This window comes from Talpa occidentalis, unplaced genomic scaffold (assembly GCF_014898055.3).
Source record: "Talpa occidentalis isolate TD23 unplaced genomic scaffold, MPIMG_talOcc4v2.1 talOcc4.4, whole genome shotgun sequence".
Taxonomy (NCBI): Eukaryota; Metazoa; Chordata; class Mammalia; order Eulipotyphla; family Talpidae; genus Talpa; species Talpa occidentalis.
In genome coordinates, this window is record NW_023604295.1 from 75,162,970 (window position 1) to 75,189,109 (window position 26,140).

Sequence of the window (26,140 nt, forward strand, 5' to 3'; positions counted from 1 at the left end):
CCCCAACCCCTTCTGGTCCTTCTCTCAGCTTAAAAGCACTTCCCAGACCCCACTCCTAAAACAACCATCGCACAAGCCTCAGAATACTCATCAATTCCAGGGAGGCCTCAAGACCCAAGGATATAAATACTTAAGATCAATTTTAAGTACAAACATGCTCAGTATGATTATACACCTTTCCCACTAAACAGAAAGCTCAATGCACTGTTACAAACACCCACACAATACAGATGATCAATAAATATATTTTGAAGAAAATAATGAATCAGTGTATATATGTGCTACCATCTACACCAATATTAATAGTCATAAACTTGGAAACAGCAAGATAAACTGTTCAAATTGCAACATACACATATGCCATATTTGCATATTTTGCCATTATTTTTCCTACAATACTTTTACTAACAATGTCACTTGAGGTCTTCAATAATCCTCAGAGGAGCTGCCAACTTTTCTGTAGGATGGCATGGAACAGGGGGCAGGCCAGACCAGACAGAACATAGCAACCTGTTCATTAAATTACAAGACTATTATGACTATTACTTACATTCTTTGGAACCTTGCAGGAAACTAAACATTAGATTATTATAGTTTTAATTTCCATGTGAGTTTTGCCTCAAGGCAACTGAATAAAATTAGGATGGTATCAAGCTAAAAGCATCTTGCTCCAAAATTTTTATTGACTTACCCTATTCAGGAGATATTTGTAAGTTTAGTAAAAGGTATTGAAGATGACCTTATCACCCACATTGTAATAGAATTTTCCTAATCGAAATTAGAAAGAAATGTAAGTAGTCCTTTTTCTGATAATAAAACACACACACACACACACAAGCACACGTGCACACACACACACCCTTAGTGACAAATCGAATCCTAATCCCAATCCTAATCCAAGTATATATTTTTTAGGAAACTATAAAAGCTAAAGCAAAAAAGAATGGTTCACCTGTTAGTAACTAACTCATAGGAATGCTAATACAAGAAGATAGAAGTGCCAAAGCCTTTGAAAGTGGGTGTACACATTATAAGCTTTTATGATATGTGCATTTGTATGCAGATATATATGCATATACATGCATATCTTTATATGCATATATAGGTATATAAATATCCCTTCCTCTAAAATATATGTTGAATAGATTATAATTACTGCCTCAATTCAACCATTTATGTTTCATGTTAAAAATATTAAGCAACAACCTGAAAAAATAACCATTTTTATTATTAGCTAAAATAGTTATATGTCTAGTACCTAAATTATCTGCACACATAGAGCTGTGAAAATTACAAATATATTATATATTTTTCCTAACTGCTCAACTTCTAGTATTGCCCAGACACTTCTTAACTGCCCACATAATATCAAGAAACGAGGTGTTGGTAATTTCTCATAATCCAAAATGAAATGCTATCTAGTACTCACAACTTTTTATGAATGAAACACATCATGAATTAAGACACTAATAATAAGCAGCAAAGCCATTCATTTACAAACATTTCTTTATTTTTGTTGCTTAGTCCTAGTGAGTCACATCACACAGAATTATGTCTTTATAATCTCTCCAAATTTGCTAAATATCACCTTCCTTGAAAAAAGGAGCAGGGCAAGGCATTTTAGACAGATGGATCTAGAAAGGATGACTTCATCTAAGAGAGTCTTAACTACATTTCAGAAAAACCCTGGGAACTCAGTAGTAGATCTTTGTGGCTATCATTCTTTTTTGTTATTCCGAAGACTTTATCTTGTCTGAACTTGTTTAGACTGAGTGTGGTTTCACAAAGTTATTACTCAAATATTTCAGGCTTTCCTGTGATCTAATAGTTTCCCACGGAAGGAAACTTTCTTCTTTGTGTGAGATAAATACCTACAAAATATATCCTAAATCCTCTTCCGAAAGACATTGAGTATCCTGCATTCACTTCTAAGTTCAAAACAACTACTCTATTTACCTTTTTTAACTTAATACATTCATGCTACTTAAAAGGTTGTGTTTTACAACAATCACCATTTTGCCACACCAAGTGCACCCTATAAACATTCTTTTGGTTAACTTGACTCTACTTTTAAATCTTGAAATTAGAGGAGGTAAAGTAAGAAGTGATCTGACAGTTACATAAATTTACAGAAATAAATTGATCAGGATTGGGTATAATGAAGTTACTCCACTGGTTTTCTTTTCTTTTTTTCCTCAAGGCACAAAAATGTAAATCGGTTGCATTTATGTCACGTAAGTAAGTTATATTGCAATCCCATTGATTTTAGTTTATACATGGATACATTATACTTAAGTTCTTCAAATATGTTTTTTGCTCTTTATGACCCTCACAGAGAAGTTAAAGAAACTCACAAATACTATGATAGGATAAAAAGATAGGAGATCATAATGGCAGAGGGAAAAGGAGGCCAAATCATTTGCATTTTCTTTTCCAGCATCTATATTTCTGTTGTTTAATCATTTCAAATCTTCCTATAATTGTAGATATTACATATGCATCCTCTGCAAAGAGTTCCTTTTGACTTCACATATTATGAAAATGAAAGGTCCTTTGTTAATACAATAAATGGTTTACTGACCTAACAACAAAATCAGGAAAGTGACTATTAGAGACCAATAATATCAGGACATCAATATGTGTTCTGTGTTACAGAATGGTGAATACTACATGCAAGAGTCTGATTTTAGCGAGAAGATGCAGTGGAAGTTGAATAAAGATAAAATCTAAAAAAAATAAACTATAAAGTTAGTATAGAGAAATCATAGATGGGTGATCTCCAGGTGAATTTATATTATATCTGCTCTTCCTAAAAAACTCAATGCCTCCCTAGCTATTCCCCTATATAACTCAAATTATATATGTAGGCATTTAATTACCAGGGCTCTTATCTCACAACTTTAAGCCTATTATACATATGTATGTATACACATGTTTGCGTATATACACAAACACATATAAATGTATGAGTGTGTGAGTGTATGTCTCACAAATACATATTGATAAAATTTTGTAGAGTTGGCCTCCTCTTGATCCCTGGTTGCACTGATGCCATGGCACCATGCCCATACCCTTTCGAATGAGAGCCAAGATGTGTAGCCCCACAGCAGAACAGTAACATCAAACTGACAGAATAAAACCAATTATAAACCCCAGCAATTGCCCTCTATCACCTCACAGTCCATCATAACTTAATTTTAACTTTCATAATTGTTGGCTCTGTCTCAGTTCCCCCACATCTACTAATAATCATTTGTTTATGTCCTCACTATTTTATCCCTGGCAGATTTTCTCTGCTTGGTCTTTTCAACCAATAATACTCTCACAGACAAAACACACTGCATTTCAAATAGCATTGATCCACTTTAAAACTTCTAGGTGAGTTTTCATTACTTTCTTTCCATGACTAAGCCTTTTTTCAAACAATCCCTCCACTCCACTTCTCAGAGGAATCTCCCCTCTGTCCCTACCCTTCAATCAGAAACACTGTATGTATTAACCTTGTGCCTCGAATATCCTTTCCGTACTACAGAAACCTCTCCAAATGGCAATCACAACACTCCTTTTCATTTTAAGACTCTTCTCAAGTTACCTGCTGGGGAAGTTTTCTCCCAGGGCTCTCCAGGCAGCCTGTGATGTTCTCAGCACACTGTACACACACCTCACTGCAGCAGTGCTTGAGTCAAACTGGAAACTTACCGTCAATTTGGAATGCAAATAGCTCGATCACCTGCACACAGTAGGTGCACACAAAGTTTGCTGAAGGGATGAAAAGTAATGAAGGTGGAAAACTAATGGGAGGAGGCATATACTATATACATCTTTGGGATCCTTGTGCCCCGTGCCCCCTCCCACCCCCTTCTCTCTTCCTCTCCTTTCAAGAAAAAAAAAAGAGATGCTTCACACTCCTCTACACTCTGAGGGCAAACTATAGCCCCCAGACCAATCTGCATGCCACTTGTTTTTTCATCTTTAAACCCTAAAAAAAAATAGTCAAAAGAAAATATTATGTCACATGAAAACATTACAAACAACTAAAATTTCTGTGTCAATAAGGAGAGTTCTATGAGAACACAGCCTTCTGTGCTCATTCACTTATGTATTGTCGATAGCTATTTCTCCATACAAAGATGGAGTCTGATAGTTGTAACAAGGCCATATTGCCTGCATAGTCAAAAATAATTTCTATATAATTCTTTATGGAAAAGTTGTGAGACACCAGTCCACAGTATATCCTCCCCTTCCTCACTAACACAGGTATCAGGAGACTTTGAGAGCACTGTGGCATTGATAAGCGCTGGCAGTCAGATCTGCATTCTTTGTTTTCTCTTGGGCGTATCATTAATGATTATAAAATAATCATCAGAGCCTGGGTATCTGCTTGTATATGACACCTATCCAACATTTTAAATGTTTTAAACGAGGATAGATTGAGTTTTAAATCCAATTACAAAACATTATTCTACCTCCAACTATTAATTTATTCAAAATAATGAGATAGAAGAAAAATAGAAAAAAGAACCTCAACTCATGCAGCCAATCTTAGGTATTATTTTCCACTCCTGTTATCCTTTTGTGGGTCTCTCTAGAACAGAGACTATTAAATTTTTCACATTTCCCTTAAATTGTATAGCCCCAAAGGGCGCATGTCTAATAAGATCTCACTAATGTTGAAAGTAATAAGAGGATTATGTTCTGGAGCCTGTTCAACCAATGAGTCTGATTACAATTCTTGCCTATTTACATAGTGGACTCATGTTGTTTACTACCTTTCCTTTGAAATATAATGCAACTTTGTATTGAGCTTCATTTAAGAAAATGATAATTTTAAAATAAGGATATTTTCCACCTGAACATAATTTATTGCTTCCAAGTTTTTCTGATTTAGTCATGAAACGTGCCTGGTGAAATGTTTAAAACATGGTTTTTGACAATAACCATGAGGTTATTGAGGACAATATTTTGGGCAATATTTTCGAGGACAACAATTGTCCTCGATATTTAGAAAGGTTGAATAGGGTCCATCTTTATATTGTTTTCATCTGCCTGAGCCAGGATATCCAGAGGCAGTAAGTGCATCCTTCTCTAGTTGTAAATGGACAGGCATCTTCTGAAAGAATTTGTCTTTGTACTTGCTTTTACTTCTGTTCTGCCAAAATCCCTCTCCCCCTCTCATGTTCTGGCAATGTAGTGAAAAATGAAAGAAATATTTCAATTGCACTTAAGCCACATTCATTGAAAGAGAATCTCCTAGTCAGTGATGCACTAGTCCCTAAATGGGCACTATAATCTCATGACCTTTAAACTGGGACATAATGCTCCTAATCTGAATCCCATTCTCCCCTCACCCCCACTCCTGGATTTATCCCCTGGGTCTTTTCAGTTTTATTGCTTTGCTGCTTCTCTCTCTAGTTAGATATCTAGATTTCTGATTATTTCCCTGAAGAATTACTTTACTTTTATACCAAAGAAAGCATTAGCTCTCATACAGCTAAGATTTTTTTCTGCATAATTTTTTGTAAATCATTTCTATGCTCATCAGGGAGGGATGATAGAGAGAGAAAGGTCTGATAGTTTTCTAAAGGGCTGGGACATGTAATTTCTTTATCATTCTTTTCTCTCCTTTTAATCACTAATAAAGATGTTAAATCAGACCTTCCTTGAAGCTGATCTCTAGACATCACCCACCAAATCGTTACATTTTCATCTCTGATTGCCCTTGGGTATTACCACCTCTTAACAAGATATTTCACTTCCACAGAGTGAAAAACAGGTTACAGGAAGCATCACGCAGAGTTCTTTCAATGTTGTTCTAATATTCAGACTGTAGTAAAGGCTTTTGATGCAATATGAGTAGCTTTAGGAGGCCCCACAGTAGCCTCCTGTATCAAAAATAAGTTTAAAAGACAAAATAAAGAGCAAAATGAGAAAAATTCTTTTAAAAAGGACTAAGGATTGGCTTAATTTTACATGCAAATATGAACAGCTTGGATTACATTAGACTGATGCTGAAAACAGTATGAAAAAGCATGACCTTGCATATTCTGTTGCTAGACACAGGCCACCAAAACCCGAAGCTTTTCCATCTACTCACCTCAGATGATTGACAAGTTTCTTAAACCTCAAGCAATTTTAACTGATCTTTGCTCTGAACCTAATGAAATGAAATGATATAAAGAGAGGTAATGGGGATTGTAAGGAGAGCATCTCTAATCCCTGATGCTGAAGTAGCCTACAGAGGTGAACAAACATACATGCAAACATATATAAATAACAACTTCTTTGTAAATCGCAGACTGTCCCTTACAACCAAGTGCTCATGGGAAACAAACACCTGCCACCCTTCGCACTTTCTCATTAGATGCTTCTCTACAATCTCCAGAGTATTATAATTAGCTTCTTTATCAAACAAACAAAAATGTGATTTGGTTGCTGTGAAATAGATCAACTTAGACAGCATTTTGAATATAATCGCTAACATCACATTTTCAGTTTGATGGTTATCACAACCGTTGCCAAAACATAAGAATGGCTAACTGATTTTCTTCTAAGTGTTCATTTGGGATATTCTTAACATTTCAATTTTCTCTGACACTAACCACAATGAATGGTTCATGAAACACGGATTAAAAAAAAATAAGAGACTATTGCAGGTATTAAAAATTTAGCAACTTCATTGTCAAAATCTTTGACAATGTCTAAGGTCTAATTTGCAAAAGAGCCCAAATAGAATGAAGACCTTTCTTGTCTGCCTTTTCCCCCTTTAAAAACAGAAGGTATTAATCACCCGATTTCAAAGGCAGCTGACTGATGCTATTCACTGAGTAGGGCATTCTCACTAATGTGGCCCCATGAATAACTCTCAAGGCTTTTATTATTGCTCTGAGTGGACTCTTAGCAGCACAGCCTCCCTTTAGCAACCCTTATCCCCTCAGGCTCCAAAAAGATTATAGATAGTGGCTGAAAGAAAGCATCATTGGCAAAAACAAAAGTTTTTAAAGGGGGGGAAAATGGGAGCAAAGTGGACATATTGGAGACAAGTCATGATTCATGGCCTGTACTGTGTTCTGCCTGTCTTTCTCTCACTCAATACACTCCTTAGTTTTACTGCTGGATAAGAGGGGACCAGCCCACTGCACTTCGCCTAGCAACCAATATCACTCAGCAAGGAAGGCATGTCATCTGCTCAAAGGGAAAACGGAAGAATTTGGGGTCATACAAAGACAGACACATGTTCTTTTGCATTTGATCCCAAATTGATTATCAAAAAGGATTCAATAAATGCTAAATAATTCTGTTTTATGTGAATGTTAACAATCCATAGAACTAAATATCAGCTTGTCCACTTGCTATATAGTAGAGTTTCAAATGCTGGCCCAATTCACTTCATTCAAATGTTCAGTTTTTCTCTTTCTAGACCCCTCCCCCCACAAACACACCCCTTATTGTGCAAAGAGATTACCCCTCCCAGGTAGATCCATGCATCTCCTGGACTATTTCAAATGCAAAGATTTGCATCTCCTGGACTATTTCAAATGCAAAGATTATGTGGAAACTCCTAGAGCACCCCACAGTTCAAAAAGCTTAGAACTGCCTCCAGAGACAGGCTATAAAAGCAATTGCCTGGTCAGTCCTCTTATTTGCATGCCACATTTAGCTGCTGCTTAGAAAGATAAAACATGCTTTCTGAAAAGAAAATCTGAACAAACTTGAAATTTAAATTTAACATGATGAGACACATTTACCCAGAGCCTCAAAATCTGGCGTGAGTTTCCTAAGATCCAACTGATGAACATCACAGGTGTTAACAATTTAACAGAAACGTGCAATAATAATTCATAGCCTGGAAAATGTTCTGCTTAAGATAAAAGTTGTCTTTGGGTTGTGAGTAGAGGGCAGGCATCAAACAACTCGGAAGTTTATTCATTTCTTATAGCCATGTGTTATGGGGTGGGGGAATAAGAGCTATGTGTGTTCAAAATCTGTACCCACATGTTGTACATATTTTTCCCAATCTTTTCCCCTTACATTTTGTATTAAAAGTTGACATTATCCAGGCTTTCAAATCACAAAGGCAGATTGAAACACTTAAAAACATCCTTAGCTAACAAAATCATCCACATGTTTTCATGATAGTGAGTGAGGAACTCCCCAGTTAATCTGTTATCACTTCTTTTCTGGTGAAGTTATTAAACAGAATTTGTGAGAAGAAAAGGAGGCTGCAAGATCTCACCTAAATGACAGCTTGAAGATTTGTGAGCACAGGGCCCAGGTACCATAGAAATACTTCTTCATCGGTAGGTTTTAGCTATTGAGACTATTGCTGCAGTAAAAAAAAGTAGTTCTGAGACCATCACATTCTTGTGACCATTTTTCACAAAAAAAAAAAAAAAGGTAGAGAATAATATGTTACTTGGCATTTTCTTTTTAAAAGATTGCAGGTTGCATTTTTCTAACTTCATTTCACCTCCAATCAATGGTCAGTTGAGCTGGGGAGGGGTTCATATAATTGACAGTGGATGATGGTTTCTTATTGTCTCAGCTGACAATCACAGGTATTTTAAAATAGACATGCTGATGTATATTTCAAAAGGAGGAAGGAAAATGTCTTTTCAGTTTCACAGATCACCGATAAACTCATTCTCAGTAACTACACTATTATTTGGCAATACATTAAATATTTCTTATTTTAACAAAATACAATATAAAACACGACTGAGAGGGCCTCTTGTTAAGGGTTAATCCCAAATTTCCCTTAGTTCAATGTAATCCTGAAAACTCTTAGAATTATCAAGTATACCTAAAGAGATTAGTGAAACTGTATTCTAATATTTTATTAACAAATGTTTGGAAATAAATATTTTGTAACAATTTAAAATGTGACTAACTTTGATATATAAAATTTATAACCTTTTTTCTGTAAAGGAAACCTCTTGATTTAATCTTTGTAAGTCAAAAGTTCTCCCTTTTTTTTGACCATAATTATGAGCATTCTGATAGGTTATAACTGCTACATAGGTTAAGGAAAAATTCTTCAAATTCCAAATAGTTTCAACTGGATATCCCCTATATAAAATTAAAATGTAGTATAATGGAATAGTTGAGTTATATTCCACGTTCTCCAGTTCATTTTCAAATGTCCTGAAATCAGAAACTAAAGAAAGAGATACTACATTAACCCCTACAACCGAAATTTAAAAGTAGCTGTTAACTTCCTCTCCTAAGGTAAAACTTCTATGGGGCATATGGCTTTAATTATAGTGGCCAGAAACTCAAGTCTACTGGCCTAAGACTACTGTTTTCTTCTTACTGTTTTTTTTTTTTATTGCATTTATTCGTAAGGAAACAATAAGTAGCACTGATAATTAATGAAAGTGGATGTGACTCATAAGACTAGTGAATGAATTCTGCTTATACACTATATTTATATCAATAAGCAAACACAAAAATATAGGCATATATCCCAACCAGATTGGACAATAAACAGGGATAGTTTTCAAAGATGGATATTTATGATTTTTCCAAGCTAAATTTTCTCCCTCAGTTGTACTCAAATACAATTAAATTACTTACAAAAATAGAATTTAAGGTTGAGTGACATGTTGGAGATTTTAGAGTCAAATTTTCCCCTGTCCCCTCTCTTTTTTCTTGGTAAGGATCTCAAGTCATCCAATTAATTAACAGGAAGCAAAAAGTGGAGTCCTCAGCTTGGCACCCAGAGTGCATCTCTTCTACAATAGGAATAATTTTGTTTTGTTTGGGCTATCATTTCTTATATACAACCATTCAATATGGAAATCTCATTAATGGATATCTGTAAAGTTATTAGAATTCAGGTTTATAGTAGGTGAAAGAAAGATAAGCAGACTAGCTAGGAAAAAAAAAAAAACATGAATTGACAGTGAACATCAATTTCAAATATATTCTACACTAGGAGTATTTATTTAGAACCAAGTAAGTTCGTCTTACACACAATTTATGTTCATGGTACTTTATGCCAAATGCACCAAGCAAAAAATATGCTGAAGAAAATGTAAACCAGTCAACATGAATCAAAATGCAGGATTATGTAAGCATGTTCTATTTGTTAACAAATTGCTATTCTGTTGTATGCCTTTCTTGTTTATTACTTTCATTCATAACCACTGACTTGGGAATCCCATTTGTTCTGTAATCAGCACATGATGCAATAGAAACACACATGTCATAGCATGTTTGTCACAGTTGCATAGGTGTGGCCACAGATGAGTCTCTTTAAGGAGCATTAAAACTTCTTAATCAGTCACTTAACACTTGCTTAGATGATCATATGAAAATGGTTATGATATATATAATTAGCCTGAAAGTCAAAGTGCTCTTAAATTCATTTCTAGTGAAAGTCCTCTTCAATTTATTTCTAGTCCATACTAGGCTGGGAATTAAAATATAATAAATATATATGTGTATATAATGATAATAATAATGCTAACAATAAAAATCACAAATAACAGTTAAGTGTTAAGGGCCTCCCCTGGTGGCGCAGCAGTTGAGCGCTGGGCTGCGAAGCTGCCCGCAGCCTCTGCAATGCCAGTTCGATCCCTGACCGCTGGGGAGGGTCCACATGGCGTGACAGACCCTCTCCTGCCTGCCCGCTGCTCCCCTCAGCAGTGTGTTTTGTCAGTCTGCCTGCTCCGCTCTCCCCTCTGGCTCTGGTGAATTCTCTCACCCTCCTGCACTTCTGACTGTACCCAGTGCTTGTATAAATAAATAAATCTTAAAAAAAAAAAACAGTTAAGTGTTAAGTGTGTTTACTAAGTACTAGGCACCATTAAATACACACACGCAAATATATATGGTTGTATTTGTATATATTCATTCATTCATTCCTAATAGCCATTGTATAAAATACACACTATTATATTGCCTATTTTATTTTATTTTTTGAACACATTTATTATTTTATTTCTGTCCCAGACAGATACAATTCATTTATATTTATTAACCATATATGTATGTTTATATTGCCTATTTTAAAGATAAAATAGCTCAGTGTCAAAAGGAAAAATTACTTGCTCACACCTGCTAGTATTTGCTGACTACCTTTAAAAATCGTAATTTTGTGCTTCTTCCCTATGAACTATCTTACAATTAAACTAGACTCTGCCCTTCCCCTCATACACCTTTGTCATGTCCATGTCCTTCCTTCTGTTATTCCTTTTCCTGGAATGTGATTTCCAATCTTCTGCTACTAAAACCCCACTCTAAGCTCTAGGTTTAGTGACCCATTTGGTATTGGCCCTTCCCTGATGACACAGCTGTAAACCATCTATCCCTTCTTAGAATCTCCAGACCATGCTGTACATATCTTCAGTTCCAGTACTCCCCACTCCCCCAACTTACCAGATCCTACTTTTGTTATAGTGACTGGAACATTTGTTACCTCCTCTAGTTAACAATCATCTCCTTGAAAGGTAAAAACTATTTAACAGGTCATTATGTTACTCACAGAGACCCAGTAAATTGCCTTGTTTATAAATCTGTGCTCTATAAGCATGTGTTGGATCAAGTAAATAATCTCAAAGTATCTCAAGCTAATTCTGTTGTTGACATATTCAGAAAACAGCTATTCATTTTCAATAACAAGAGTACAAGATTCTCGTTAAGAGGTTCCAGGGTTTGAAGTTAAAAAGTCTCTTTTAAGAAGTATGCTACAGAATAAAGCATTCCTACACTTGTTTCAGTTTTAGATGACACTAACTTAATAAGATTTGTGACAAGGCAAATAAAAACTTAAGAGTTTCAGTTTACTTAGTATCTGGCCAATGGGAGAGTTATGTTACATAACTACAAATTCTTCCTCTCTGTGAGAGGATATCATTCAAGGATTTATATTGAGTATTGGTCAGGTCTCTGCTAAAAATGACAAGTTCTACTTGGGTTAATTTTATTTTTAAAGCTTTAGAGGAAACTGACACAGATTTACAAGACACATAATCATTGACAGAATCAGAAATTAGGACTATTGGAAATGTAAGGTATGTTATCAATAATATAAATTGTTTCACCACAAAACATCATACCCAACCCATAAAGGCTACTCAATGTGTTATTTCTACAATGTATTAAAAGTACATAGTTACTTCATACAATTGCCAATGAGAATGAGAATTACAGTTTCTTAGAAAACAGTCCTGTGCTTCCTCAACAGTCTAAATATAGTTAACCATGCGATCCAACAATTCTAGTCCAGATATGGAAACAAGAGAAAAACGTGTACACAATGGCTAGTATATTAATGTTCTTAGTAATTATATTCATAATAGGGCCTCCCTGGTGGTGCAGGGGTTAAAGACAGTGCTATCAAGCTATCACCAGCCACTGCAGCATGAGTTCTATCCCCAGCAGGCCTGGGAGCAACCCACATGGCACAGCCCACTGTCTTGCCCACTGCTCCCCTCAGCAGTGCATTTCAGTAGATCTGCCTGTTCTGCTGCCCACCCTCTCTGGTGAATCCTCTCTCAATATCTCTCTCTTTCTCTCTCTCTCTCTCTCTCTCTCTCTCTCACACACACACACACCTGCCCCACACCGCTGATCTATACCCCAGTTCTTGTATGCATAAAAAATATTCATAATAGTCAAGAAGTAGAAACTAAATATCCATTATCTGATACATGAAAGGATGCACGATTGGGATACTCTTCACTAGTAAAAGAAAATGAAGACCGATACATACTACAACTGATAAATGCTACAACATGGATCCCCTTGAAAAACAGACTAAGGGAAAGAAGCCAGTCACAAGACAGAATGTGTTGTATGCCTCTACTTACATAAAATGTTCATAATAGATGAATACATTGAGACAGAACATAGAATGGTGGATGTTAGGGCTGAGGAAGGATTGGAAAACAAAGAATACAAGGATTCTTTTTTGGATAAAAAATGTCTAAGTTAGATTGTAGGGCCCCCCTGGTGGCCTAAGGGGTTAAGTCTCTGCACTACCACCACAAAGTCCCACCACAACAGCCTAAATTCCATCCCCAGCCAGGGAGCTACCCACATGGCACAGCAGACCTCTCCTGCCTCACCAGATGATTCCCTCAGCAGTGTATTTCAGTAGATCCACCTGTTCTGCTCCCCACTTTGTCTCTGGTGAATCCTCTCACTTCTCACACTTCTGGCGTACATGCCAGTTCTATGCAAAAATAAATAAATAAAATCTTTAAAAAAAATAAATCAGATTGTAGTATGCTGAAAACCACTAAAATATAAAATTCACATGAGCAAATTGTGAATTACATCTCAATAAAATCTTTGAGAAAAACACATATCAAATTTAGAAAATGTCTACATTGACTCTCCTCTCAGTTTTGAAAAAATTTTTCCAGTAAAGCCACTTACAAGATTTTTTTCTTCAAGTGAAAAAGCAGACCTCTAAAAATGTACCTATCAAATTGCTGAATCTGTTTAGTGTCAGCGATGGTAAACAAGACCCTAGCCCACAGGGTGGGACAAAGCCCACTACTGGGGATGTTACTTTTATTCTCCCTTTTCTTATTCACTCACTACAGGTGCATATATTTGGAGATGAATTTAAAAGTAATTTTTTTTAATTCTATCTGTGAACTCAAGTTATCATTTTAATCTGTTGCTAACACTTAAATGGAAAGCATCCGTAAATATACAGAAAAAATCTCCTTTTCTGAACTAGGTATCATCATGAGTTATTATTCCTTGGTACAGAAGAAGTGTGGATGGTCTTCTTAGGGCATATCAGAATACTTTTTAAAGATGTATTTATTTATGCATACAAGAACTGGGGTATAGGCCTGTGGGAAACCGGATTGTTACGCGCCTGACCACTGTTTCGCCATTTTGTGTAACCACCATTTTAGAATTTTAGGTTTAAGTTTCGCTTTCCTGAAAGATGATGCAACATTCTTGAACTATGTCTCATCCTCACCTCACCTTCTCGGACCACCTTGGTGGCCAACAGAAAAAGGGACGACCAAATAGGGTGACCGCAGCATCCCTGGCCAATCAACTGAGTTTGAGTCGCACCCACGCCAAAAATGCCTTTCAGTAGCCAATGAGTAACTGCCAGCTTATTGTAAAATTTAAGCCTGCCTGTAACTCTATATATACCTTCCCATTTCCCCAGTTTGGGGCTCTCGCCATCCACCACTGCGTCGATGGGTGTTATGAGTCCAGACTCGAGTCTGCATTAAATTCCCTTTTGTGCTTGCATCAGCTGTCCTTGATTTCTTGGGGGCTGCATTCATCATTCACGGGCACAACAGCCAGAGGTGTGGCGGGTGAGAAGATTCACCAAAGACAGAGTAGGGAACAGAACAGGCAGACTGACTGAAATACACTGCTGAGGGGAGCAGCAAGTAAGACAGGAGAGGTCTACCATGACATGTGGATATCTCCCTTGCAGGGGATCGAACTCGGGCTTCAGTGGCTGTGAATAGCTTCATAGGTTGTGTCCCAACCCCTTGCACCACCAGGGAGTCCCATATCAGAATCTTTTTGAAGGAATGTCTTGTTAAACTGTGCATGCCCCTCACCAGAGTGGTCAGGATCAGGGGGAGAGTAACTATGAAAACCACAATTGTGGAGTGGAAAATATTCTTGGTTTGATGGAAAATAGATACATCAAAGCAAATGGTCTACTTCTAGTCTCCTGCCAGGAGAAAGGAGTAGCAGCAAATAACCAGAAAATCATGATTTATATGTGTATGTTTGATATTTCTCACTCTCTCGTTCTCTCCCCTCCCTCCCCACCCTTCTCTCCCTCTCTCTCTTTCTCTCTCTCTCTCTCTCCCCTCCCTCCCCACTCTCTTTCCCTCCCTCCTCCCTTCTCTCTCTCTCTCACACACACAAATATAGTTCAAATGGGAAATGTTCCATGTGTCTGTGGCTGGTGCATGAAAATAAACATCGCTAAAGGACTCCACAAGCACTTTGTCACATATTCAAGAAATATTACATTATCTCTCATGTGTCATCCAGAGCCCTAGGCACTTGGAGAAGAGTGGCTCACATAACAGACAAAGCTAGTCTGTGCCCTAGTTGCTTGTTGGAAGAGTCAATCAGTAACAAACTAAAAACTCTCCATTACTATCGCTGGGAGAATATTCTCCACCGGGCTTTCATGTTTCTGCACATCTTACTCGCAAGGGTACTAACTGCTCTTTTGTCCAAACCATCTTTTCAAGAATATTTATATCTTTGATATGTAGTATGTAAGCATATAGAAATAAAAATATGTATCTACATATTTTTATATTTATATAGCAGTTTTTGAAAATAGAAATGATCTCCCTAGCTTCCCAAGCTCAGGGTTCCTCAGCTGGGACACAAACCCCAATAGCTAAGACTGCATCATCTTCCGAGGCTCCTCCCCACTGGCCCCTTGGGATCTCAGGGGCAAGGCAAGCATGAAGTCATTCAGTGCTCTGTGGCCTGAGGAAGGAAGCCCATCATCTCTGACCTAGAATTCTCATCTCTTCCATGACGCTCGTGTGGCATCTAACTCCCAAGGTAGCAACTAGGTAAAATGTCAGTTCATTCTTAGTTCTTTTTCTTTTTTTAAGATTTCTTTATTTATGTATGCAAGAGCTGGGGTACAGGCCAAACGCTTCAGGGGTGAGAAGATTCACCAGAGACAGAATGGGGAACAGAACAGGCAGACTGACAAATACAATGCTGAGGGGAGCAGTGGGCAAGACAGGAGAAGTCTGCTGTTCCATATGGGTTGCTCCATGGCCAGCCAGGGATCGAACTTCTGCTGCAGAGGCTGTGGACTGCTTCATAATTCTGTGCTTAATCCCTTGTGCCACCAGCGAGGCCCCCATTCTTGTTTCTTATACACACAAAGGTACAGACAGACAGACTCACACTCCTGCAGATACTCCCAGACAGATACTCCTCCATAAAAAGATAAGCACTATGATAAAAAATTAAGACAAGTATAGTCCAATAGTCTTTCAAGGGGAGCAAATCGAATAGGGTGGATCTTCAGTATTTCTGAAGAGATGATACTGAATAGGGCCTTACTATATCAATTGAAAGACTTATCCATGCAAAGATGTGGGGAAGAACATTTCAGGTAGAGAAAAGAAAAAAAAAACCAAAAAAAAACACTAAACCCGAGCCAGGGCTTTACAAGTTAAGTTCAAACTCTAGGTTCCAAGTAAGGATTGTGAGCAAATGACTTTAGAGAGGATGAGAGAGAGCCTCAACTTGAGAGAGTTTTGCAAACAATTGCAAGGAGTTTTAAGTAGAAGCCATATGCAGGTTCTATGCTAGAAAGCTGCCATTATCTTATCTCAAGGTATTAAAAAGTTCTCTCTGGCCTTTGTGTAAAGAATTAACTGGGATGAAAGTAAGGTGTGGAGCTCAAGGAGGGCAGGAAGGGATGATTATCAGGCTATTACAATAGTCCACAGAGTAAGAAATATTTGTTATCGAATTATCTGAGAATATTTCAAAATAAAAAGTGATTGCTTAGAGGTATGGATAGATATGTGATAATCAAATATCATAAAATAATGATCACATCTAGGTGAGATATCTGAGTGTTCACAATAAAAAATGTTTAACTTTGCTGTATGTTTGGAAATGCTTATGATAATAAAATGTGGAGAAACCAGAAACATACAAACACACACACACACACACACACACACACACACAGAAAGATTGTCGGTATCGAGATACATTTGGAAAGGTTTAGTAACAAGTCAGATATGAGCTGTGAGGACAAAAGTGGGAATTTCATGGGGACTACACCCAAGAGGAGAAATTAAACATTGTACAAAAATGAATAATGAATAGGGCCTCCCCGGTGGCACAGCAGTTGAGCGCTGGGTTGCGAAGCTGCCCGCAGCCTCTGCAGCACCAGTTCCATCCCCTGCCACCGGGCCAGGGTCCTACATGGCGCGCAGACCTCTCCTGCCGCCCGCTGTTCCCCCAAGCAGTGTACATCGGTCCTTCTGCCTGCTCTGCTCCCCGCTCTGGCTCTGGTGAATTCTCTCACCGTCTCGCGCTTCTGACTGTACCCAGTGCTTATATAAATAAATAAATAAATCTTAAAAAAAATGAATAATGATATAAACTATATATATACAAATAAATATTTTTTTGAAAATAAGTCAATTGTGGGCCTCCCCGGTGACACAGCGGGATGAGCACAGCGCTGTGAAGCTGTCAGCAGTCTCTGCAGTGTGGGTTTGATTCCCAGCCAGCCAGGGAGATGCCCACATGGCACAACAGACCTCTCCTGTGGTGCCCGCTGCTCCCCTCAGTAGTGTATTTCGGTCCTTCTGCCTGTTCTGCTCCCTGCTCTCTCTGGTGAATCCTCTCACCCCCCCAACCCCTCACCTCTGGCCTATACCCCAGCTCTTGTATAAAAATAAATAAATCTTAAAAATAAATAAATAAAAAGTAAAAAAAAGAAAAAAGAAAAAAATTAAAATAGTTGTAAAATTTTAAAAAAAAGAGTGATCTCTCTCATTAAAAAAGAAAGGTTGCAAATATCAATGCTATTTATTGAGCTGGTGCAGACTAAAAAGAGAAGATTCTATCACGGATGTGAACTTGATATATGCTCATTAGACATCTAGTCATTCGCTGGTTATATCAAGCACTGTTACAGGCACTGGAGATACAATCTATATACAAGAGCCAAAGTATATCCCTTTTTTGGGGGGGGGGTAGTTGTTTTTAAATGAAAACACTTTGATGGGCAGGTTTAGGGCCACAGTGGACAGATGCATAGTACAGAGGTGAAGCAATCCCGAAACTTGTGTAAAATTGTAGCAGACACGTTAATACTCTTCACCTTCATCCTCTCCATCAGTACCATCTGCTTCAGTCTCTTCATAATCCTTGTCAAGGGCAGCCAAGTCCACACAGGTCTCAGAAAACTCTCCCACCTCCAAGCCCTCTCCCAACGGCGTGGTTGAAATTCATCGGGTCAAACTTGTGGTCCAGGTGAGCCCAGGTCTCAGCAATGGCTGTTGTGTTGCTCAGCATGCACACAGCTCACTGCACTTAGGCCAAGTCTTCACCAAGTACCATTAGTGGGAGGCTGGTAATTAATGACAACTTTGCAAATCAGTAGAGCATCAGCCCACACACTGGATGCCAATCTCGGTCTTGATGGTGCAATAGCAATGTTGACATCTTTGGGAACAACATCACCACGGTACAACAGGAAGCAAGCCATGTATTTACTATGAGGAGGGTCACATTTCACCATCTGGTTGGTTGGTTCAAAGCATGCATTGGGGATAACTGTCAAAGAAAGCTGTCCATGGTAGGTTCCTAACACCAGAGATAACAGTGGGTCAGAGGGAAGCATATGTGGGGATAGGGCAGCAAGTTGGTCTGGAATTCTGTCAGATCAACATTCAGCACTCCATTAAAACTGAGGGAAGCAGTGATGGAGGACGCAGGCTGGCTAAAAGGGTAGATAAGCTTAGTGTAAATTGGGCACTCAATAACGAGGTTTCTATAACAGACGTCATAGCTTCATTGTCTACCATGAAGGCACAATCAGAGTACTCCAAGGTGGTGGGTGGAGTGGTGAGGATGAAGTTGTAGGGCTGGGGGCTGGGCACATGGAGAACTCCAGCTTGGACTACTTGCCATATTTGTCAGGGAGGTGAATCTAGAAGTAGTTCCCCCACCAAAGCTGTGGAAAACCAAGAAGCTCTGCAGACCTGTGCACTGGCCAGCCGGCTTGCGAATTTGGTCCAAGATCAGGAACATAATCTCCTTGCCAATGGTGTAGTACCTTCTGGTATAACTAATGGCAGCAACTCCCCTGCCTGCGACTGGCTGCTTAGGGGGGAAGAGCTGGCGGTAGGTGCCAGTATAAATTTCATCAGTGACTGTATCTTCCAGGTCTACAACACTGCCCTGTGCACATGCTTGTCATTGTCCATCTTACTGAAGAAGGTGTTGAAGGAGTTATCATCTCCCCCAGTTTTATCACTGGGCATCTGCCCGTCGGGCTAGATGCCATGCTCCAGGCAACAGAGTTGCCAGCAGGCATTGCCAATCTGGAACCAGCCTGCACTTGTGCTTGACTAGTACTTGTAGGGTTCCAGGGAGATGAAAGAAGTGAGGGAACAGTGACAAAGACCTCTCACTGACAGACTCTGAGAGGGAAGTAGTGCCAAAGTGTTTCCTTATATAACTTATATTCCTCCATGAAATGATTAGGGCAATTTGAGAAATACCAGCATAAAGACAATTTTAACCCATGTGAATGGATGAAAGATCTTAAAGATGTTGTGCAAGTGGAGGAGAAAACACAAAAGATGGCGGCTCAGGTTACTCTAACACTGTTTTAAATATTTAGAAATAGGTGTTTTGGGTGAATACCCTACACTTTACTTACTACATTAGATCTCTACTATGGATAAAACATTGAAAGGGTTTATGGAAATTTCATCATGAGAAACTTTATATAGCCATTCATTCTTCATTCAATAATTTTAAAAAAGGAAAACAAAAAAGCAGTATCAATGAATTGATATAGGTTGAGAGGCCTATACCTAGGGGCACTGTAAAAATCATAATATTGGGCCTCCGTGGTGGCACAAGGTGTTAAGCACAGCACTGTGAAGCTATCCACAGCCTCTGCAGCCTCTGCTAGGGAGGTGGCCCACATGGCACAGCAGACCTCTCCTGTATCACCTGCTACTCCCCTCAGCAGTGTATTTCAGTCAACCTGCCTGTTCTGTTCTCCACTCTGCCTCTGGTGAATCCTCTCACCGCCCCCCAAACACCTCTGGCCTGTACCCCAGTTCTTGTATGCATAAATAAATCTTTAAAAAATAAAAACAAAGGGCCTCCCCGGTGGCGCAGCAGTTGAGCGCTGGGTTGCGAAGCTGCCCGCAGCCTCTGCAGCACTGGTTTGATCCCGGCTGCTCCCCAGCCACCAGAGGAGGGTCCCACATGGCGCAGAGACCTCTCCTGCGGCCCGCTGCTCCCCTTAGCAGTGTACTTCGGTCCTTCTGCCTGCTCTGCTCCCTGCTCTGGCTCTGGTGAATTCTCTCACCCTCCCGTGATTCTGACTGTACCCAGTGCTTGTATAAATAAATAAATAAATCTTTTAAAAAAAAATCATAATACTTTTCTCTAAAATGGTACTCTATAAGTTCCACTGCAAACTTAAAGTCAGGTCTGTAGACTTCTGTTTGCCTACACCAGAAAGTAATAGATCTACACTAAATAAGTTTGTGTAAAGCTATGTAGCATTGTAAAAACAAAAATAATAGGTTTTCTAATTGGATATATCCAAATGTAAAATATTATTAACATATTTCCCTTACATGCAGGTTTTCTAAATTGTAATTAAAGAAAGAGCATCAACTATTCAGTCTTCAAATGTTTTCCAATTCCTCCCACCACATCCAAAAAAGGAGGAAAAGGAATAGGAGGAAGAAGAAATGAAAGAGAGGAAAATGAGAAAAGGAGGAAATAACAACTATAAATAAGTAAAAGAAAAAAATTCTTTTTTCTAAACTCTTCAAAAACTAAATTACTCGGGATTTTTCTCCCATAAAATGCAGGGCTGTCTTCAGCAGGTATTACTAGAAACACACACACACTACACATCAGCTCCTTCATTTGTGTGTGTGTTTGTGTGTGTGTGTGTATATGTGTGTAGACAGACACACACCCCCAAATTACACACACACCCAGATTACACACAAATACCCCCAAATGCCAAATGCATGAAATTTGCTTATATTTTAATTAATTAATCCATATTTTAATTGTCAAAGATGCTTATTTAATATAGGCTGCTCAGGGATGAGGTAACAAAATTATTCTTATTATTAAATCTTATTATTATTTTATTAATAATAAAATTATTCTTATTATTGTAGAATCATGACTTTTTTAAGAAAATTTTTTTGTGATGTTCTAAGAAATCCTTTTGGTTTATGTTCCACATGTTGCCTAGAATCAAAGATTATTCAAATGAAGCCAATTCAGATGCGATATTATTGCATAGTTGCAAGAATAAATTTCAGGTTACTTATATGCAATTTAACTTCTGAAATGGACTACATATGGCTATGATAATAAGCCCATTACTGAAAGAAGTACATTACTAAAATGTATGTAAACCTTTATGAGATCATACAGTTGCACTATGCACACACATTACTTTATCTCCCAAATATCATGCATACCGTTTTCATTTAATAGGTAAGGATTAACAATAAGAAAAAATTCTCACTTTTAAAATATGTTTTAACAAGTATAGTAAAAATATCAAAGTGACACAATGTATGGCATATAGACGAATTAAAAAGTCTTGTTAAGGTTTGTATTAATTCCTTGGAAATAATTATGAAACCTATTCTGATATAAAACTGAATAAAATCTATAGGACAAAGGCTAAATTCAATATATATTCACCTAAAAAATAGTACAGAAAAATCTGCATTTGTCTAATTAATCTGCATCAAATAAGAAAATCTTTATTTACATCCCAAATAAAAAAGTTTGTCTATAATTATCAACTAGCTTAATATTTATTCTCTATGGATTTCTACAGACACAAGATATGGAAAAATCATAAATAATATTAGCACATATCTTCTATGAGGTTGCAAAATAACATTTTTCATATACTATAAAAATGCACATATAAATAACCCACCAAGCAAATTTCAATGCAAATCTATGTATCATTTGTCACTGCATAAAATTAATTTCTGTGTCTAGCACCAAGGGTAGTCAGTATATCTTTGAAATGGTACAAGCTTCTCTAAATTTAAAATTCATAGGGAAAATAAGCACACACTTCTAAGAAGGATAATAAGTAAGGAGAAATAGCAGAATCCTGAAGAGCAGGAAAGCTTAGAGATCCTACAAACCAACCCCCTCATTAGAGATGTGAGCACTCAGTCCAGTGTGTTGAAATAACCTAGAGGGCAGTGTTGTCTACATCCCAAATTTTCAACAATTCCCCACAGTTGTCATCATTATGGTGTAAACCAAAGGTAATCCAATGTCAAAAGAACTGTTTACATACTAGTTCAGTCACAGTATTCACAGTTTCCTTTGCTTTGGACAAAGTAAATGCTAAATACAAATAACAGTTTCACACACACAAATGTAATATTATGTGTTTTCAACTCCTCAACCTTGGGCATTTTTCACTAAGTTATTATGAATTCTGCTGCATAATTGTGGCCCCAACATAAATTCCCCCCTTATACTGTAATATTAAATGACAACAAAGATCCTAGGTGTGTCTCTGGGGCAGAAGGACAAAATGGGAGAAGGAAGAAAAGAAGAGAAAGTGGGAAAGGAAGGAGGAAGACAGGAAAGAAGGGAGGGAGAGAAAGAGAGAAATGATGTCTTGCTACTGCTGTTCCAGTAAGCTGGTTAATTGCATTGGTTTCATATATCTCCAAACACCCTGGTACATTAATTACATTCTGTAACACCAAGCTCTTCTGATTCCCTCTGTCACTTCCACTGAGCAATTTAATTGTATTTCTCCTAGCTACGCAATGATTTAAAAAACCCCAACCTGGTGATAATTCTGTAGTCTACAAAATATAGATTGAGGATATGTATGTTTTTGATATTGAAATATATAAATTCATAGCTTTTGAAGCCATATTATCCAAAAAAGTTTTACCCATGTCTTCTTATCCTGATTATCAAACAGAACTTAGAAAAACATGCAAACCTTTTTGTTTGGATTTGTAAATGTAAAGGTAGATATGTATTGGAGAAGAAAATGTAAGGTGAATGATTACAGGTAACTCTGTGTGTGTGTGTGTGTGTGTGTGTGTGGCCACAGTCCAGTTCATAATTATTCATTCTAAACATCTACTGCTTAGAAGAAGGGAAAAAGAAAAGGAGTGTGCCCAGATGAATGCCTTCCCTCCTATCACTAGGAGGCAAAGGTACTCATGTAGTTCATGATTGAAAACAGCCACTTGACAGTAGGTAAACTCATCTGTATTGCCTCATGTTTATAGAAAGGCTTCCTTTTTGAGTAGATACATTGAGTTCCTTACAGCAGCAGCTGCCAGGAACAAAGTTAGTTCCTGCAGGCAGGCAAAAATTAGGTAGAGTCCCAAATAATGAATTCATCCACAATACAAATGCCAGGCGAAAGTTTAAGTAGCAACATGCTACTATTTGAATCAATACACCTTAGATTTTTTACAAGGATAGCAATGTAAAATCTAAAGTTCTACAATTCACATTTCCAGAGGGGGTAAGCATGTTCTAGCCTTCTCTTTAGACCCATTCTTTCCACTGATGTAAAAAGTCCCTAGAAGGGTAATACCAAATATTTTGTAGACTTTCTTCTTTTGAATAAACACAAAAGCATGGTAATGATTACTTCCCCTCGTCCTTCAAAAGAGCTACAAAAAAGGATTTTGCAGTCCTCTCACAAGATACTGGCATCCTGTGAAATATCCCAGAAAACCAAATCTGAACAAAAGACAGGAGAAGCAGGCAGAACACTGTCTGCTTGACAGACCAACTCAACCTAGAGGGAGACACCAACAGCACCTGTTTCAGATCCCTATTGTGCTTGCCACTGGGGACCAAGCTGAGTGTTCTGTGCCCACAGCCCGCCCAGAGCTCTGCTCTTCCTGGAGCCTCGCCCAGTCTTACTTTTGACAGTTTTCTCCCTATGATCTGGATTTTTCATTCTGATCTCACACTGGGAGAGCACTCACCAGCATGCAGGTGACACACATCGATCCCCGTGATCCGTCTCTAATTCCCAGCCCACTGAACCTTCATTGGAGTGTCTGTTACCATGTTTCTTTACTTGAATTTCTAAGCCAAAGTTCAGATATAAGAACAGACACCAAAGAGAGAGCAGGCACAGGAGTATTAACCTGGCTCAAGAGATTTAATATTTTTTTTCTAACAAAACTTCAAGCCCCCTTCATTTATTATCCAACTTCTCAACTAATTAGGTAAATTACAACAGTAACAACAATAGGTGAGTACTAACACGTTCTGCTTACAGTAGAAACAAAAGACCTAAAACCCCTGCCCCCCAAAACCTCTCTTTGCCTGGCCAAAATGGCAACAGACATAATGTCATTTTATTTATATAGTCTACATACGACTCAGAAAGAAATGTGTCTTTTTGGGGGGCAGGGGGGTTGAGGGGAGTGGAGAAGGGGAAAGAATAAAAAGCCTTTTTACTTACCATTAACCCGAATATACAAAAATCCACAGAGCAGTAGTTGTGTAAACATCAGCCGACTCATTTTGACATAGTAAAAAGAATCCAGGTTGTTTAAGAAATCAATCCCAGAGAGCAAAAGTACAAAAATAAGTATCAAAAAAAGAGGTAGGTCCAAAGTTTAGACTTTCCTAGATGCTAATTAAAGTCATGAAGAACATATTGCAAGATCAGAGGGGGTAGGTGAAGAGGCTTGAATGGGGCACATCTAGATCCATCCAAATTAACAGCAGGTACTCCACAGCTTGCTGTATTTCCACGCTCAGGCTTTCGAAATTCCCACAAATTCAGCCCAGCCGGAGGGATTATTCAAGTGTGTCTAACGCTCTCTGCTTAGGCTCCATTGCAATCCAAAGCCAAGTTCTTTCTTCAGAAGTCAAGAAGATGAAGGGGGAGGAAAAAGACCTAATTCCTAGAAAGTGTTCCACAAACTTGCCAGCGCGCTGCCGAAAAACCATTGGCCAGCCCACTGGGTTGATTCCCCGGGTCTCCTTCTCGGTAGCAGCTCCACGTCCAGAGTTTTTTCACTTAACTTCCATAATAGGGATGTGTCAAAGCAACACTTTGCAGGCGGGCCGACTTGGCGGGCCTCTCCTCTGCAGCCTCGCTGCCTCCCTCCACCACTCCCGTTTCCAAAAGAGAGGAGCAGGAAAACCCGGACGGCTCGGGTGGAGGATCCCAACTCCTCCGCGGCGGGGCTCCAGGGAGGAGGGACGGAGGGAGGGGCGCGGCCGCGACAGCGGACAGCCCCGCGGGGCGGCCTCAGAGGACGGGGAACCCCGCGGCGCCGGGCGAGACCCCAGCGGGGCGAGCGAGCCCCGGCGCCGGAGAGAAAGGGCCGCGCGCGGTGCAGCCGCCCGCCCGGGTCCGGGCTCCGGTCCCCGCCGTCCAGCCGCCCGCGCGGCCGCTGCTCCCGCCGCCCCGCAGCAGAGCGTCCGCCTCCACCGGCAGCTGCCGCGGGTGGAAGGACTTTAGGGGAGGGAAGGCGAGGAGGCGGGAGGGGCGGGAGGAAGGGAAGCTGCTCGGAGTCTGCCCCCGGGAGGGAGGCGCGGGAGGGGGCGGGGGAGAAGAGCGGGTGCGCGGAGCCCTCCACCTCCCGCCTCCGCCGCCCGCCGGGGCAGGGGCGCCGGCCCGCTGGGCAGTGGGGTGGGGTGGGGTGGGGTGGGGTGGTGCAGGGGAGCCGGAGAGCCGGGAGCCCTGGGGGACGGAAATGAACAAAATCGGAACCGAGTCCCCGGGTCAGCTCCTTCCCCTTCTCCGCGCCAGCGCCCCCTCCACTCCCTCCCCGCCTCGGGAGGGGATAGGTGGGCTCGAGCCTCCTGTTCCTCGCCTCGTCCCGTTTAATGGGCAGGTAATTTTCTCGGTGAGTGATTTCATGGAAGCTCTTCCTAATTATTCATTCCTCCGTCTGCCAGAGATGCACGCGCTTTCTGGAAAAAGACCATCCTCCAGGACCTAGGGCACAGCCTCATTACCCGTAAAAATCACACAAACACTCACTCTTCACCTTTTAACCAAATGTGTAGCTGAGCGGGAGGGAGAAAAGGAAAGGAAAGAAAACATATAACCACATTTTGGAGCGGAAAGATTGTGGGGGGTGCTTCCTATGTCGTTGAAAAGGAACAAGGGGGGAATGGGGGGCAGAAATCTCTGGCCTCGGCTAACTCATTTTAACCAAGATCTGTGGGCCCCCGAGGAATCCCGGCAGAAGGTGGGAGGGAAGGTGCATCCCGTCCTACGTTACTCTGTTGCCTTCTGACCCCTCAAAGATGAGTTTGGCGCAGGATTCGTGGGATGCAAGGGAGTTCCGCAGAAGATGCTTAGGATGGAAAGTGGGGATCAGAGAGATTGCAGGGGGTACCCGAAGTTTGTATCCCCCAGAGACAAGCACCC

The 26,140-nt window shown here is 39.5% G+C and overlaps 1 protein-coding gene and 1 pseudogene across 8 annotated transcripts in view; both read right to left on the reverse strand.

The window, feature by feature from the left end:
• Positions 1–24,996, reverse strand: part of ROBO2 (roundabout guidance receptor 2) — a 584,098-nt gene extending 559,102 nt beyond the window's left edge. For all 8 annotated transcript variants that reach the window (XM_037525707.2, XM_054700707.1, XM_054700705.1 and 5 more), the window contains exon 1: positions 24,212–24,996. In XM_037525707.2, the coding sequence (XP_037381604.2) occupies positions 24,212–24,272 (61 nt within the window). In that variant the 5' untranslated portion in view covers positions 24,273–24,996. The remainder of the gene's footprint in view (positions 1–24,211) is intronic.
• LOC119257624 (tubulin alpha-1C chain-like) lies at positions 17,694–19,418 on the reverse strand (annotated as a pseudogene).
• Positions 24,997–26,140: the final 1,144 nt, after the last annotated feature.